General features: G+C 35.2%; 2 protein-coding genes across 4 annotated transcripts; both read right to left on the bottom strand.

Annotated features, from left to right (window-relative positions):
• Nucleotides 1–474: 474 nt before the first annotated feature.
• On the bottom strand, nucleotides 475–3,873 carry LOC123916678 (subtilisin-like protease SBT5.3). 3 transcript variants are annotated; one of them, XR_006812229.1, is made up of 4 exons: nucleotides 3,722–3,873; nucleotides 2,910–3,073; nucleotides 821–982; nucleotides 475–732 (listed from the first exon to the last, which is right to left on the bottom strand). XR_006812229.1 is itself a non-coding variant. In XM_045968193.1 (3 exons), the coding sequence occupies exons 1-3, from the start codon at nucleotides 1,270–1,272 to the stop codon at nucleotides 545–547; spliced, it is 378 nt and encodes a 125-aa protein (XP_045824149.1). In that variant the 5' UTR covers nucleotides 1,273–1,338; the 3' UTR covers nucleotides 475–544. The 3 variants fall into 3 exon arrangements, 1 of the variants encoding a protein (XP_045824149.1); XR_006812230.1 differs by lacking the exons at nucleotides 2,910–3,073; nucleotides 3,722–3,873 and adding an exon at nucleotides 1,055–1,209; XM_045968193.1 differs by lacking the exons at nucleotides 2,910–3,073; nucleotides 3,722–3,873 and adding an exon at nucleotides 1,245–1,338.
• A 7,090-nt stretch (nucleotides 3,874–10,963) lies between these two features.
• On the bottom strand, nucleotides 10,964–15,271 carry LOC123916684. The gene is made up of 3 exons (XM_045968200.1): nucleotides 13,940–15,271; nucleotides 11,506–12,048; nucleotides 10,964–11,364 (listed from the first exon to the last, which is right to left on the bottom strand). The coding sequence occupies exons 1-3, from the start codon at nucleotides 14,852–14,854 to the stop codon at nucleotides 11,263–11,265; spliced, it is 1,560 nt and encodes a 519-aa protein (XP_045824156.1). The 5' UTR covers nucleotides 14,855–15,271; the 3' UTR covers nucleotides 10,964–11,262.
• Nucleotides 15,272–15,672: the final 401 nt, after the last annotated feature.

The following is a 15,672-nucleotide window of genomic DNA, read 5'->3' as shown; positions in this document are numbered from 1 at the left end:
GAGTAAAAATAGGGCGCGCGAGAAAGTCCTAAGTAGCGGATGAATAAAAATATGACGCGCGAGAAACTCGTAAGTAGCGGATGCGTAAAAATAGGGCACAAGAAACTCGTAGGTAGTGGATGAGTAAAAATATGGCAGGTGAGAAACTCGTACGTAGTGGATGAATAAAAATAGGGCGCGCGAGAAACTCGTAGTAACGGATGAGTAAAAATAGGGCGCGCGAGAAAGTCCTAGGTAGCGGATGAGTAAAAATATGACGCGCGAGAAACTCGTAAGTAGCGGATGCGTAAAAATAGGGTGCGAGAAACTCGTAGGTAGTGGATGCGTAAAAATAGGGCGCGCGAGAAACTTGTAGATAGGGGATGAGTAAAAAATACGGCGCACGAGAATTATATATATATATATATAGCGGATGAGTAAAAAATACGACGCGCGAGAATTATTAATGCTATTTATATAGTTGAGTTTGAGCACTAGAAGTAAAAAAAAAAAAAAAAAAAGGGTCGGCCCGAAAGCCCGACTACCCGTTTTTTATCCGGGCTTTTTAGCCCGGCCCAACGAAGCCCGACCGGACCGGCCCGAAATATGGCAGAGCCGCCCGTTTTGACAGTTCTAACCTATTGCAATGAAAATTATCAGAATTGTCTTTGCCAGTTTGACAAATTCCACGCCATCTAGTTGGGATCGGCCCCATATCTTCATCACTAAAACTTTTAGATTCGGGCAAAACACCTGTGAATCAATATTGATGAATCATTATTTATAAAAAAAAATGTATACTATCAATTTTTTGCGAAGAAAATTATGGAATTTTCATCACCTGAGTCTATGTTTGCAATGATTATGTCTTCCCCAAATGTTTTTCGCCATAATGAGGCCTCGAGAACATTATCCTTTTTTCCCAATCCAAGGAAAATCCATGAGTTGGTTGTTTGGGGTGTACATTTTCCAGTTAGGAATACTGATTTTACATCTGGATGCTCTGCATAAACCAAATAGAAAATTAAACCGATCCAAAATGTGCATGTATATATGATTAAGCTAAATTACTTACTGCAATATTAGTTGCTACATCTTTATCGATCATTGCAGCAAAGCCATTAAAACATTTGTTATATGAGTAAACGATTGCTTTTTTTGCTTTCTTAATGTTGGATGTATATAAGAAAAAATTTAGCTAATCAGTTCATATTGATTCTGCCACCCCAAAATTTGATGGACTTTGAGGTTAAATTCTTCTATACCTTCCAACATAAGGTGCAAGTAACTCATAGTGAGAGTTTGCTACTGATTCAGCATAAACTATTTGCCCAAGTGGGTGTGCTTCTAAGCCTACAATAAGACTGACAAATAACAGAGAAAAAATAATTACTAGACCATAATTCAAATGTCTAAAATATGAAGAATTGAACCAATACCATGTTGATTTATCATGAGTGATAACAATAATAATATCTTAAGACACCTATAACCAATTTTAACTTAGATATCAGAGACTATAGACTGAGTAGTGATAGTTGGAGTTTGAGACATAATAGAGGGGAAAATTATCGAGTGAATAAAAAGACAGATATATATGATGGAATTTTCGCAAGTGAACGAAATACCACGTAGTAATAAAATATCGATCCACAGGGATTGTGTGATCAAACTAGTCTAATAGTGTTTATAAACATCATGCAAGAATAACACATAAATTGGGGGTATGTTGAGTGATGAATTGTTAGAAAACATGCTTTGTGATAAGTGGAAAAGCGAGGTAGAATCATCGGAATCACCTAGTTTATAGCTAAATCACATGCACTTTACCGTATCATACAAATTTACTCAAGTGTTCACAACTGGATCAACAAATTAGTGAATCGCAATCTCTTGTCAAAATCCACTCTATTCGTTGTCGATACTCCCCCGATCTCTCGGGCGGAAGCTAGCTACAACGAATGATATGAAAGCGCGTCGATCGTTCGCTACACTCTATGTTTCAATCTCTCGACCGGAAACACTCGAGTGCTCAATGCAATTCAGTTCAGAAATTAAACCAATATTCTCATACTTGACTTAACTCAAAATCGTTATAACACTAATGAAGGATTATAAAGCATTAAGCGAAGAATTGCATTAAGTAAACACTATGAAACAGAGTAAATTCTTACAATAGAGCAGATTACATTAGATCCATCTACATCCTAGGCTATCCTAAATCCTACCTCCACAAGGAGTTTAGCTCCTCATGTTGCTTCGATCGCGTCCTAGCTTCAACTTCATGGCTTGAGAATCCATGCTATTGAGGAGCTTGAAGCTATCCTATGAAGGTCTGGATCCAACTGTGAAAGCTTCCAAACCAGAAAGTAGATGAAATGTAGCAGATTTTCCCAACCTAGATCCAAAAAACTGACTTTTCTATATATACTGACTGCAACCACGCTGCGCGTGAGATCTACCACGCTGCGCGTGGTTGCTGAAATTAACACTACGCTGCGCGTGAGATCTACCACGTTGCGCGTGGTTGCTGAAATTAACACTACGCTGCGCGTGATAGATATCACGCCGCGCGTGATCACTAGTTAGTGGCCAATCTTCTCAGGTCAGAGTTTCACGCCGCGCGTGGACAGTCCCCACGCCGCGCGTGATCAAAGCAGGTTTTTGGTCTCTCTGTGATAAGCATCACGCTGCGCGTGATGGACCACGCCCCCAGCGTAGTGCAAAACTGTATTTTTCTGCAAAATTTCCTGCTTTCTTGTATTCCAAGTAACCTTGCTTCTTAGTTGATTTCTCTTAATTTTATTGCTTAAAACCCTCTAAAATGAGTCTAATGTCCCTCAAATAAGCATGGATTATGAGAGTGTGACGATCCGTCATCAATATAAAGTTCAAAAAATTATGTGAAACAGATATAAAGTCAATTTAACCTGTTTAGCCTTGCCATGGCGAGTAGGTCCTGAGAAACCACCATCCATATAAGGTTTATTATCATGCTTCCAGAACTTAAGCCGCTGCAAGAATTTCAGCACGTTGTACTGCTTCTGCGGAGACTGCTTCTTCAGCCATTCGTCCGAAATACGCTTGTAAACACCTATTCACCGCATAATAAATCAACAAAGTTTTTTATATTTTGAAAACAAATGGTTATAACAAAACAAAACTATGTTTCTAAACTTTGGCAACTCAGGCAAATTGATAAGATCGAGTGTCAAACTCAAGGACTGCGTTATACTGTCGAACTGTATTTTTAGAACTTAATTGAACAAAAAGGTAGGAGCTTATTGTTTATAATTTTAGCAACTACAAAATTGGAATAAAATTTAATTATAATAAAAATGTGTCAGGGATGAGTATAATTTGATCACTAACTTTGCATTATTAATCTGATTCTATAAACCAAATTCATTCTCCATGTTACTACCAATTTCTTAGATTGTTTAATCCTAATCCCTTAGTGACTAACCCTTTAACCTTGAGATAATCCCTAATCTCTTAGTGAATTTAAAATCAAGATTAAGCATATAAATATCAGAAATTATAATGATTTCAAGGGTTCTCATCTATCTCTAGACTACGAAGGCAAGAATATTTAATCTCAAGCATTCACAAATTCTACTCTCGTTTCAAATTGTAAATCATACATCAATTCAAAGTAGGTCAAACAATAAAAAGCATTAAGAACAGAGATTAAATAAATAACATGGAATTTGTCAAAAACTAAAAAGGAACTGAGAATTACACATAAAATTGTAGATGAATGATGATCAAAGCCAGTTGAATCACCCTCCAATTGGTCTCCCAAGTTGTAGTTGTCACTGTGTTCTCTGGTATCGTATTTTCTCCTTGCGTTTTTCACCCCTTTTGTTCTTCTTCTCCGTTCGCTTATATAGCGTGATGTAATTCCTTTAAAAAAATCCAATATCTCACCCTTCAATCACGTGATGTAATTCCTTCATATCAAGGTTACTTGTTGTGGTGGGACCACATGAATAAAATGGGATGCATTTGCCACGTTGGATCTAATACGAGGTGAATAACCTTGAGTTGTATTTTAACCTCTTGGGACCACATCAAGGCTAATTGAATTCACCAAACACATTGTAGTGGTTTGTGTGTGAATATTGTTCTTTGATTTCTCATGTATAAGCTTATTTTGTCAACTCAACCTATCAAAAATGAATAGCTAACAAAAACTCCAAGAATTTGTTTGGTTAGAGAGAATTATAAACAAGAGTTACAAGACTAACCAACACAACTGAATATGTTCAAAATCCTCTTTTCTTTTGCTCAGTTTGACTTTAAAAACAATCTGAATTGATTCAACATAACTAAAAAAACTACTTAAAATAAATGTAAAAAAAACTATCTGTTAAGAAATTATCACCAATCCTCACTCAATACACAGCAACTCAGGTGCACACTGTTAAGGAAAAACAAAGTGCAGTAGCATCGAAAACAAAAACAGCATAGCAAATACAGCTTCAAAACAATTAATAAATCGACACAATTTTTTTTCAAAGCCCAATATCATTGATTTCATCATTCTATACACAAAAAGGATCACCAAGATCTTCATTACAACTTCAAAATCAAAAAACATAAAACTAAAAAACTACTAATTAAAATATCCCATGGTTCCTAAAATCAGATACAGTTCCATAATAATAACCCAGAAAACAAGATCATAACAAAGTCCAAATTAATATTAACATGTTTCATCATTTTTTCATCTTCACTATACTTTTTTTTTTTTTTTTTGAAAAGGCAAATTTTATTGAGCTACTCCATAACAAGATGTACAAGAGCTAGCAAAAAGCGAGGGAAATAAAAAAACTCCCAAGGAAGGCCAAACTACCAAAATAACTAGAACATGAAGACCCCATACGTCCCCATACATAAACCAAAAAACAAAGGGACACACTATAAACCACCTCCAACAAGGATACGAAGACAGAAACATCAACTACCCACACCCATCACCAAAACAACAAATACTACTAATTTAATATGCATTATTACTTCAAGAATCCCCAAGGGGTTTGTTAGGCCAAAACAAGCTAAATCTTAGTTCCTTTAATAGGAAAAAAACTGATACTATAATACTAAGTGAACTTTCAGAAGTAAACCACTTAGAATTAGAAGTTTGCTCTAAGTCAAATGCATTGAAGACAAAGAACAACTAAATAAACAGAGAAATAAGAAGCATGTGAAGATACTCATTGTAGAAGGTAATGAAGGAGTGAATATAATGAAGGAGTATGAAGGAGTGATTTTAGGTTTGGTGTTTGATTTTAGGAAGCTCAAAATGGAGGAGTCTAAGTGAGGAGTGAGGTAATGAAGGAGTATGAAAGAGTGATTTTAGGTTTGGTGTATGATTTTAGGAAGCTCAAAATGGAGGAGTCTAGTGAGGAGTGAATGAATATATAATGAAGGAGTATGAAGGAGTGATTTTTTATTTTCGCATGACCTAGTGGTTGTTGTTGTTGATTTTAAGCTAAAGGTACCTCTATCAAATCCGTTTAGACTGTGCCAATCTATTTTAGTTCTTCATTTTGTATTTCATCATGTGAAACTGATGTGTGTATCAGGTGCTAGGAGGGAGGTACGTAGCCTGGTAATGGGGCTACGTGTCTTGATTTTCAAATATGGTACTCCTTCCTTCCATCCCAAAATAAATGATTTAGTTGACCACTGTCACGTTTTTTGTTTTAACCACCAGTTTATTATCATATGAGAGTTTAGGGTTTTATGATTTAGGGAGTAGCACATGGTTTAGGGTTAAGGGTTTAGGGTTCAGGGTTTAGGGTTTGGGGTGTGGGGTTTAGGGTTTGGGGTGCCATGTTTAGGGTTTAGGGTTTGGGGTTTAGGGTTTAAGGGTTTCGGGTTTCAGGTTTAGGGTTTGGGGGGTTTAGGGTTTGGGGTTTCGGGTTTGAGGTTTTGGGTTTGGGGTTTAGGGTTTGGGGTTTGGTGTTTAGGGATTTGGGGTTTAGGGTTTAGGGTTTGGGGTTTGGGTTTAGGGTTTGGGGTTTAGGGTTTGGGGTTTGGTGTTTAGGGATTTGGGGTTTAGGGTTTAGGGTTTGGGGTTTGGGGTTTGGTGTTTTGGGATTTGGGGTTTAGAGTTTAGGGTTTGGGGTTTAGGGTTTGGGGTTTAGGGTTTAGGGTTTTGTGTTTTGTGTTTCGGGTTTGGGGTTTATGGTTTGAGGTTTTGGGTTTGGGTTTAGGGTTTCGGGTTTGGTGTGTCGGGTTTGGGGTTTAGGGTTTTGGGTTTGGGTTAAGGGTTTAGGGTTTGAGATTTGGGGTTTGGGGTTTGGTGTTTGGTGTTTAGGAGGGTTTAGGTTTAGGGTTTAGGGTTTGGGGTTTGGGGGGTTTAGGGTTTGCGGTTTGGTGTTAGGGCTTAGGGTTTAGGGTTTGGGGTTTGGTGTTTAGGGCTTAGGGTTTGAATTAATATTAAAACCTTTTATTCAAATATTTTATTCTAATTTTTAATTTTAATTCAAACCCTAAGCCCTAAACACCAAACCCCAAACCCTAAACCCTAAGCCCTAAACCCCAAACCTCAAACCCTAAACCCTAAACACTTAAACCCTAAACCATAAACCCTAAACCCCAAACCCCAAACCTCAAACCCTAAACCCTAAACCTAAACCCCAAACTCCTAAACACCAAACCCCAAATCCCAAACCCTAAACCTAAAACCCTTAACCCTTAACCCAAACCTTAAACCCTAAAACCGAAACCCAACACACCAAACCCGAAACCCTAAACCCGAAACCCCAAAGCCTAAACCCTAAACCTTAAACCCCAAACCCTAAACCCCAAACCCTAAACCCCCAAACCCTAAACCCCAAACCCTAAACCCTTAAACCCTAAACCCCAAGACCTAAACCCTAAACCCAATCCCCAATCCCTAAACCCTAAACCCCAAACCCTAAACCCCAAACCCCAAACCTCAAACCTCAAACCCTAAACCCAAAACCCAAACCCCAAACACGAAACCCTAAACCCAAAACACAAACCCTAAACCCTTAACCCTAAACCATGTGCTACTCCCTAAATCCTAAAACCCTAAACTCTCATATGATAATAAACTGGTGGTTAAAACAAAAAACGTGACAGTGGTCAACTAAATCATTTATTTTGGGATGGAAGGAAGGAGTACCATATTTGAAAATCAAGACACGTAGCCCCATTACCAGGCTACGTACCTCCCTCCTAACACTTGATACACACATCAGTTTCACATGATGAAATACAAAATGAAGAACTAAAATAGATTGGCACAGTCTAAACGGATTTGATAGAGATACCTTTAGCTTAAAATCAACAACAACAACCACCGGGTGCGGGTCTCTAAAATTCTATCTCTCCATAACCGAAATCGACCGAATAACCATTAGATGCAAATTAATTTTTTTCATTCTCTCCCTCTCAATCTCATATACTCTTCTCTTTGTTATTTTTATCCATCTTTGATATAAGATAAAAATGTTATATTTTACAAAGCTTATAATTAATAATATGGTGATGAAGAAGGTGAGAAAAATATTATAATATATATTCTAGATCTATTTTAATTTCTACGTCTCTTCTACTTGATATTCTATTGTCTTTAGATCTACATATTGAAAGAAAGTAACTGCATCTAACCCTATTTGTTTTTTAATTTACTTCGTCTATCTTTTGTTGCATTGTGTACGAGGTATTAAACTATTCGAAAATTAGGAATTTTTGGAGAATGGATGAGTTTTAGATGTAAACAAAGTTTCGATAATAACCGACTCGTTCAACCCGCCACCTGTATGACCTGAACCTGAACAAACCGAAGAGATAGACGGTCGGAATTGGGTCCAAATTAAATGATTGCAGTTTTTATCGATTTAGTGATTTTTGGCCCGAACCCGACCGAAACCGACCGATGCTCAGGCATAGTTTCAATATATTTTACCATTCAAAAATAATAAAATGAGGTGAATTAATCTTATATTATAAGACATGCAATGTGTAAGTGTTGATTTCCAAAATTACGCACCACTTAGCCGGATATTTTATATAACATGTTTGTAAGCTTGTTGTTGGCCCTTATGAATCTAATAATGGAAGTCCAACACATCAAGGATCTACTAGGGGTTAATGTGTTGAATATCTATACATCACTAATATATCAATGTACCATAGAAACTCTCTTTAAAAGATACTCTCTCCGTCCCAAAATATAAGGAAAAATTAGTCAAAGAAAGTTGATGTATTTGATTAAAAATTTGGACTAAAAATATTCATTTTGTTTGATCAATTTTCCCTTATATTTTGAGACGGAGAGAGTAGAAAATATGTACGGTTATTTAGTTTTTTCTAAACTAATGTATAGTTATTTAGTTGTTTTTAGTTAATTTACAATTTTTCTACTCGTAGGATTTAACAACATATAGCCCTTATTGGCTTAGTGTAGGAATAGGCAGTGTGCATGACGGTTGGTTGCTTTGTGTTTTGGATGATGATGTTTTTTTTAGGCTTCTCATGGTTCTTTTTCTCTTTCCTGAATTTTACTTTTTTGTCCTTTAATTAAAATTTCGGTTTTTACGAACCGAATTTTTTTGCCTTGAAAAAAGAATTCGGTTTCAGTTAACCAAATTTTTCCTGAATTTGAACTAGAAAAAACTTCAGTTTCTGCGAACCGATTTTTTTTTCAAAGACATAATTGAATTTTTTTTGGGTATAAAAATATACTCTTTGATAAAAGATACTCTCTCCAACGAAAACTATATTATTGTTTTTTTAGCAACACGGAGAGGGTTGGGATAGCAATCACCTACGAATAAAGGCATGTTCGATCAATATTAGTTGAGCACACAAATGAATTTGGACAAACATAATTGATTTATTAGACCTACTTTTTACCTTCACAGTTTTTTTTTTTTTTTTAAATCACACCCCTCTAAATTTATTAACTCTAATTGGAAAACACTTTTTTTTTTCTCACTCACAGTTAAATAAATCTGAAAAAAAGGCAGTATTTTCTCTCCATCCAAATGGATAAATTGGGACAATAATGATTTTTAAGAATTATGGGAGGTGGAAAAAGAAATTCTCGTATTTTACACCATGTTTATAGAGAGTAACTTATGACTTCAGAGCCCATCTCCATCCTTTTATGAAATGAGTCCATCTCTTTTTTTTAGGTGATGTTTTTTCTTCCGACCCCATGATTCTTTTATACCCCCAATATTTCAATTTTGCCCTTACAGAAAAATTCAGTTCGCAAAAACTAAATTTTTTCTAATGCAAATTCAGAGTAAATTTCAGTTTTTAGAAATCGAAATTTTTTTTCAAGGCAAAAAAAAATCAGTTTCTAAAAATCGAAGTTTTTTGTAAGTACAAAATTGAAAATTCAGGGGATATAAAAGAAACACGGGGGTTGGAAGAGAAAACATCTTTTTAGGTAATGATCCCATATTCCCAGCCCATCTCCCTAGTGTTCCTCTCTTCTTTTTCTTTTTTTTTTTTAATTCAACATTTTACTTTGTTACAAAAAAACCTTTGCGTTTATGTGTAATGTTAAAAAAAAACCTATAAGAAAAATATTATATAACTTTTGAATCATCCATGATGTATTGTTTAATTCGTTATGTGAATCAACAATATTTTTGGAAAACAACACACCGTACTGGGCAAGGCAAGTAGAACTGGGAGGCTTTTAATGCTAATGGTCATTTGGTAATCAGCTTCACATGTACTCAGTTTTGTCTTAACCTTCTAATTCTCAAAAGAAGGGACAGTAGTAGTAATTTGGATTTTCAGTCAAAAGGCAGTAAGCGAAGACCATCTAAGAATTCGTCTAACAACAATATTGAATTCGTCTAAAAACATGTAAACTTTTGTCAAATGCAATTAGAGAATATTGAAATGTTTCGAAATAGATATAAGGTTTTTAATATGAATATTTGTAAGGATCATGTTAAACAGTATCTCGAGACATTTATTAAACATACTAAAAAAGTAAATTAAAGATAAAATTAATGCTAGAAATATAACTTTTATGTTTTTAAGGTATTAAACGTACAAGTTTAAAGATAAAATTTCTATATTAATATGTTTGACGAGTGTCTCAGTGCACTGATTAACATTTTTCCTATCTGTCGGTCCCCAATCCCCATCCAAATATGAGTAGGAATTCTCTTCAGTTTTTAAAAGAATAGACATCTCTATTATTTTCTACCAAAAAAGAAAGACATCTCTATTATTATAGTTTGTCTATGAATAAATATGTAATTAATGTCATCAATTTTGGAATGTGTCTTTATATTATTTTATACACAGTCATGAACATCTCTATTTCTTAAATGAACAGAAACTTTACCCTCAAAACATGCCGGGCTCAAAGTCACCTTCATTTTATTTTATATATAAAAAAAAACTTGTCTAAGTGGATATGCGTACAAATATAGTAGTAATTCAAGATGCAAAATTCTTCATTTCCAAAAGTCAGATCAACTATTTGAGGTCTACTGTGTAAGATATTTTGTTCAAACTAAAACTATTTTTACCGATATGGAGTTGGAAGAGTTAACAACATGACGACTCTCCTAAAAAAAAAAAAACATAACCTAATTTGATTCATAGAGTTGTCTATAAAAGGCAACTCAACCCCGTATGAACAAATTGTCACTCGAGTATGCGAGTATGAGTTCCATGGTGGACTCAAAGAGTCTAAGCTGTAACAATATTTTGAGACACCTATTGAGGATCGAAGTTGCTGGGGAAAAAAAAGACACTAATTGTTTCCTCATGTATTTTAGTGTTGTTGGATCACATAGCTTGCTATTGTGTTTCTAATACTTTACTGATATTACTACACTCTTATCTTCCTAGAAATCGAAGGGTTAATAAAAAAATACTTATACCATTAAATTCATAAGAGCTATTCTTATTATAAAAACATTATTAAAGTAGGTGAAAATAGCAGACTTATAAATAAGCATGGCTCTCTGTCAAAAAAATAAATAATCATAAGCATGGCTCTTCAGAAATAATACAAATTAAAACTTTCCTGCCATTGTCCCATCTAAATTGTTTAAACTACAAATTCCTTTGTACATGAACTTTTCCCCAACTTTATCACACCTCCTTCGAGCCAACCCAGGGGGAAGAATTACAAAATTTCATCCGTGGGAGTGAGCCACCAAAATAAATAAATAAATTTTTGTATGCAACTCCAAGAGAAGATAATGCATAAGATTAATCCACCTCCCTATTATAACTTAATTTATCAGTGACGTGTAAAAACTATGCTTCACTTACCTCATTTCCCCTACACATACCCACATCTACCACCATCGTTCCTTTCTTTTTCGACTTCATAACTCTGCAACAGTTTCTCCTTGGAGCCTACAAAATATGAATACCAAGAGAAACTCAAATCAAATTATAGCAGTGCCACCAAACCAGTAAAATTTCCGAGTTAAAATTTGAAATTAAAATCAACCAAAACCGGTTAACAAGTATATGAAGACTATGACAATAACTTACTCTATCCCATAGATGCGGATCTGGCTTCTTATATACCTCCACTTTGTCAATAGAAGAAGGATTGGCCATCCTCCACCGACATTCTGGGTGAGGGACGCGGTGCCGTTCGTATTCAGTCAGCGTTTGTTGGGTTGTATCGTTGGATTTTGCCTTTGAGAAGTAAAATACAAAAGGCTTCTGGCATGGATTTCGACTAACGGGACGCGTGTTGAATGCATATGCAGTGTAATCTGCTCTTCTGTACCAATTCAAGAACGTTCTTGAAGGCATTTCCATCTCTCGTGGTGAAAACACTCCTCGAAATATCTGAACAACGAAACCCCAAGAAACAGAAACAGTCCAGCGATTTGATTTGTCGTAGCAAATGGATTGCTGCATGAGCCCTGCCGAGTCAAGTTTCATTGGTATAGTAAGCCGTTGGAGGGCTTCTACACGAGTCACATTGGGGAAGATTGGCTCAACCACGTCAAGGTGGTGCAACGACACTAATGGAGTCACCGGATGAGATGCAAGAAGACCTAACAGGTTCCCATACACATCATACTGTTCCAATAAACCAGGGCATGTCAGTATGTAAATAAGTTAACATAATAGAATGCATGACTAGCATTCCTCGCCTAACATTAGCATGACAACACTACTTTATTCAACAAAATAAAAATACAGTTTTATTGAGAATGTTAAAAATATTTAGGCCCGTTTAATCTTTTTTGTCAGCAAATGTTAGTAATTAGTGGTTATGTTAGTTTTCAAATTCAAACTTGGACCTTTTCATTAAAACTCCTTCAAAGTCCTTTATCTCACCAACTGAGCTACCTATGCAGAGTTCCAATTTTTATTTTCAATTCAACTAATAAACATCAGACAATATTGATCCAATATTTCTCTCACCATTTTCTTTTACAATTCTTTAACCTCCTTGTTACAATCTCTCTCTATTACAATTGTTCACTACATACATCTTTCACCTCCTTGTTAGCAATTCAAAATAGACACAAATTTTAGAAACTGAAAACTCAAAATGTTTTTAGAAAATAAACAAAACCATATATCTAAAAAATTAAAATAAAATTAATTTCCTGTTTGTTAAATAACCAAAAGAATCTAATTAATAATACATACAGTACTTAATTTCCTGTTTTTTAAAAGTTTCTAATTATGTGTCCTATCACACATTAAGAAAAACTATAAAGATCTCCTTGGTCAAGGAGATTTTATAGCAAATACATCTTAGTTCTTCAAAGAAGTGAGGATATGACTTTGCTTAATTGCCTCACCAACTTCACTCAAAATAAAAAATGCCTCAACAACTTTGATCTTTGGGACCCAGCAACAACTTATTAATCAAAACCTTCTACTCCACACGGAACTCTTGCAATCAGTAAGTCAAATTTAAACACCAAAACGGCAAAAGCATCAAGTTTTGGGAAGCCTAAAATGATCTAAAAATGCATTTGATTATAATTATATGTATCCTGACAATGTTGTTACCTAAATTTCCAAAACCCTACTCTAAGTCCCTTTAATTTTCAAACCCTTACTTTGTGTCCCCTCAATTTTCTTGCCTGCACTCTAGTGGTCCCAAACTTGTAAGTGAAAAAACCATTTCTCACTCCCTTTCTGTTTGCAAATTTGAAAAACAAACTAAAAAAATAACCTAAGAGCACTTAGATAAGATGGTGCGGGTTTCTTCTAACTTAACCAATCCTGAGTTCGATCTCTGGCTTGAGCATGCAACAATGTTAAAACTCTTATAAAGAGTTTGTCACCCATTGAAAGAGTTTGTCACCCATTTGGGTCCAGAAGGCTTGAGTGATTATTTTGTGCAGTTGAAAAATAACGGTATAATATAATCTAACACTAGTTGTTACCTCCAAAAAGTATCTAATACTAATTGAATCCTATCATCAATGTGAACAAAAAATATCAGGAAACGTAAAACACTAGCAAACCAAAGGAGAGTAGTTAAATTCTACTGTCTAGAAATTAAATGCTGGAGTTCAGTATCCACCACAATAGCAGAAGCAGAAGAACAAAAAATTTAATGCACAATGTCACTAAATCACCACCGACACCAAAAATAAACCAGCAAGTTAATTAAAAATGAAAATTACAGCTTCAACAAACAATCATTCTACTCATTCATTCAACACTTAATCACTACAAAAACAGCTTGCACTTGAATTATTATCAGCATTATTGAAGAAAACAGTTACTATTATTAAAAAACAAAAGAAATCGCAAAGCAGAAAGCAGTTTCACACCCACCGAACCAAAATGACAAAAGGGTCCACAAAATAAACAGACAGTGATGAGTGAACCACGTTTCATGATAACACAGTGACAACACCAGCAACAAAAAAAGTGATTCAACAAAATTAATGAATATACAAACAAACAAACAGAGACCGAGTTAGAAATCAAACCAACTCACCTGGTGAAACCCTGTTTCTTTAGTGAGTGGAACACCGAGTTCAGCCATACAAGCATGCATTCTATCATCTGAACCATACAATCCAGGATATCTCTGAATACAACGATCCTGCATTTTGTGTAGCGCTTTTGCCAAAGGATAGCTTATAGCAAATCCACCACCACCATAAGCCATACCATAAGAAAAGAAAATGTTCTGCAAATGACTCTCCGATAAACTTCCGATGTAATAAAATTGATTATGATCATATTTCCTCAGAATCCTCACCAGATTCTCGGTAACAAAAACGGTGTCGTCGTCACCCATAACAAACCACCGTACATCTTTCATTCCAAGACGAAGTGTTTCAGATACGATTCGTGAGATTCTTATCGCTGAGCGATGACCTTGTTTGTTTTTATAAGCGAATTTTGAAGTGTCGCCGGAGATTCTCACCGGCGGGAGACTTTCATTCTTTTCCGTTTTTACTTTACTGTCTAACCACACTACACCTCGCATGTCCTTTGATCTGTACCATAACTTAATGTAGTTTTTTCTTTGCTCCCAGAGTTTCGCCGATGCGGCGATTCCGAAAACCACATGACGGAGGTCTGTCGGTGGCTCTGGCTTGTCTTCGTCGGTGACGAGACGGATGGCGGCGGTGGCATTGATGAGTGGGGTAGAGGAGGAGGAAGTAGAGAGATGAGTAGTGTCGGTAGAGGAGAATGGTGAATCTTTGCAAGCGCGTGAAGTGGAAACGAGTTTGAGCGAGTAAAGAACGTAGGTAACGGAAACGAAAAGGATGAGTAAAACGAGAAGTTTGTGGGAGGTTTTAGATTGAGTTAGTACTACACCTCCGTTGGAAATGGGGGTGCCACCACAAGATTTAGGAGTACTCTTCATCTGTTCCCAAATTAGTTTTTCTGAAGCTTTCATTTCTTTCTTTTTTTGTAAGTGAAAAAAAGAAAAACACAATGTGATGTTGTTGTAATTGAAATGTAGTGGTGAGAATGAGTTAAAAAAGAAGTAGATCTTGAAATAGAAAGTAGTAAAGGCTGTGAAGAGAAGAGAACACAGTGAGTGACGCTGCTCACTCACTCATTGAATCAGTGACTGTGTGAAGATGAAATTATTTTTTGGGATGATTTGGATCACTCATCATATGCTTATTTTATTCCACTTTTATTTATTTATATATAGTAATAAAATTACTACTAATAAGTACTCTTTCGGTTTCAATATGTTTTGAGTAAATATTCTTATTTTGCAAATCTTTGTTTTCTTTTATATATGTAAAATTCAAATGGTATAAAATATAAATTCAAAAGATTGTTTTCTCTAAAATTGGTAATCAAATTAATATGATTAATTATGTTCATATATTATTACTTCTATTCTACATTTTTTTTTAAATCAAAAGTATCTTCCGCGCGCAATTGTAGAATTCGAGATAATTGATATCTATTTAAGGGTTGACATCTTCCAACAAATGTTTTTCCATAGTCACCGGTCAGGGAACGAACCTAGGGCCAAATGGTTAAGAGATCCAAATATCTACCACTTATGCCACATTATTTATTTATTTATTTTTAACTAAGGTTTTTATTTTATTTTATTACAATGGAGCTAAAGATAATCGAACCTAAGACCTCCTACATACTCCCTTCATCCCATATTATAAGAAAAAAAAATCCATTTTTTATGTCCCGAATTATAAGAAAAAAATCAACTTTTATCATTTTCAAGATTGACTT

Source organism: Trifolium pratense, linkage group LG3, assembly GCF_020283565.1.
Source record: "Trifolium pratense cultivar HEN17-A07 linkage group LG3, ARS_RC_1.1, whole genome shotgun sequence".
NCBI lineage: Eukaryota > Viridiplantae > Streptophyta > Magnoliopsida > Fabales > Fabaceae > Trifolium > Trifolium pratense.
This window is presented reverse-complemented; position numbering and strand designations above follow the sequence as displayed.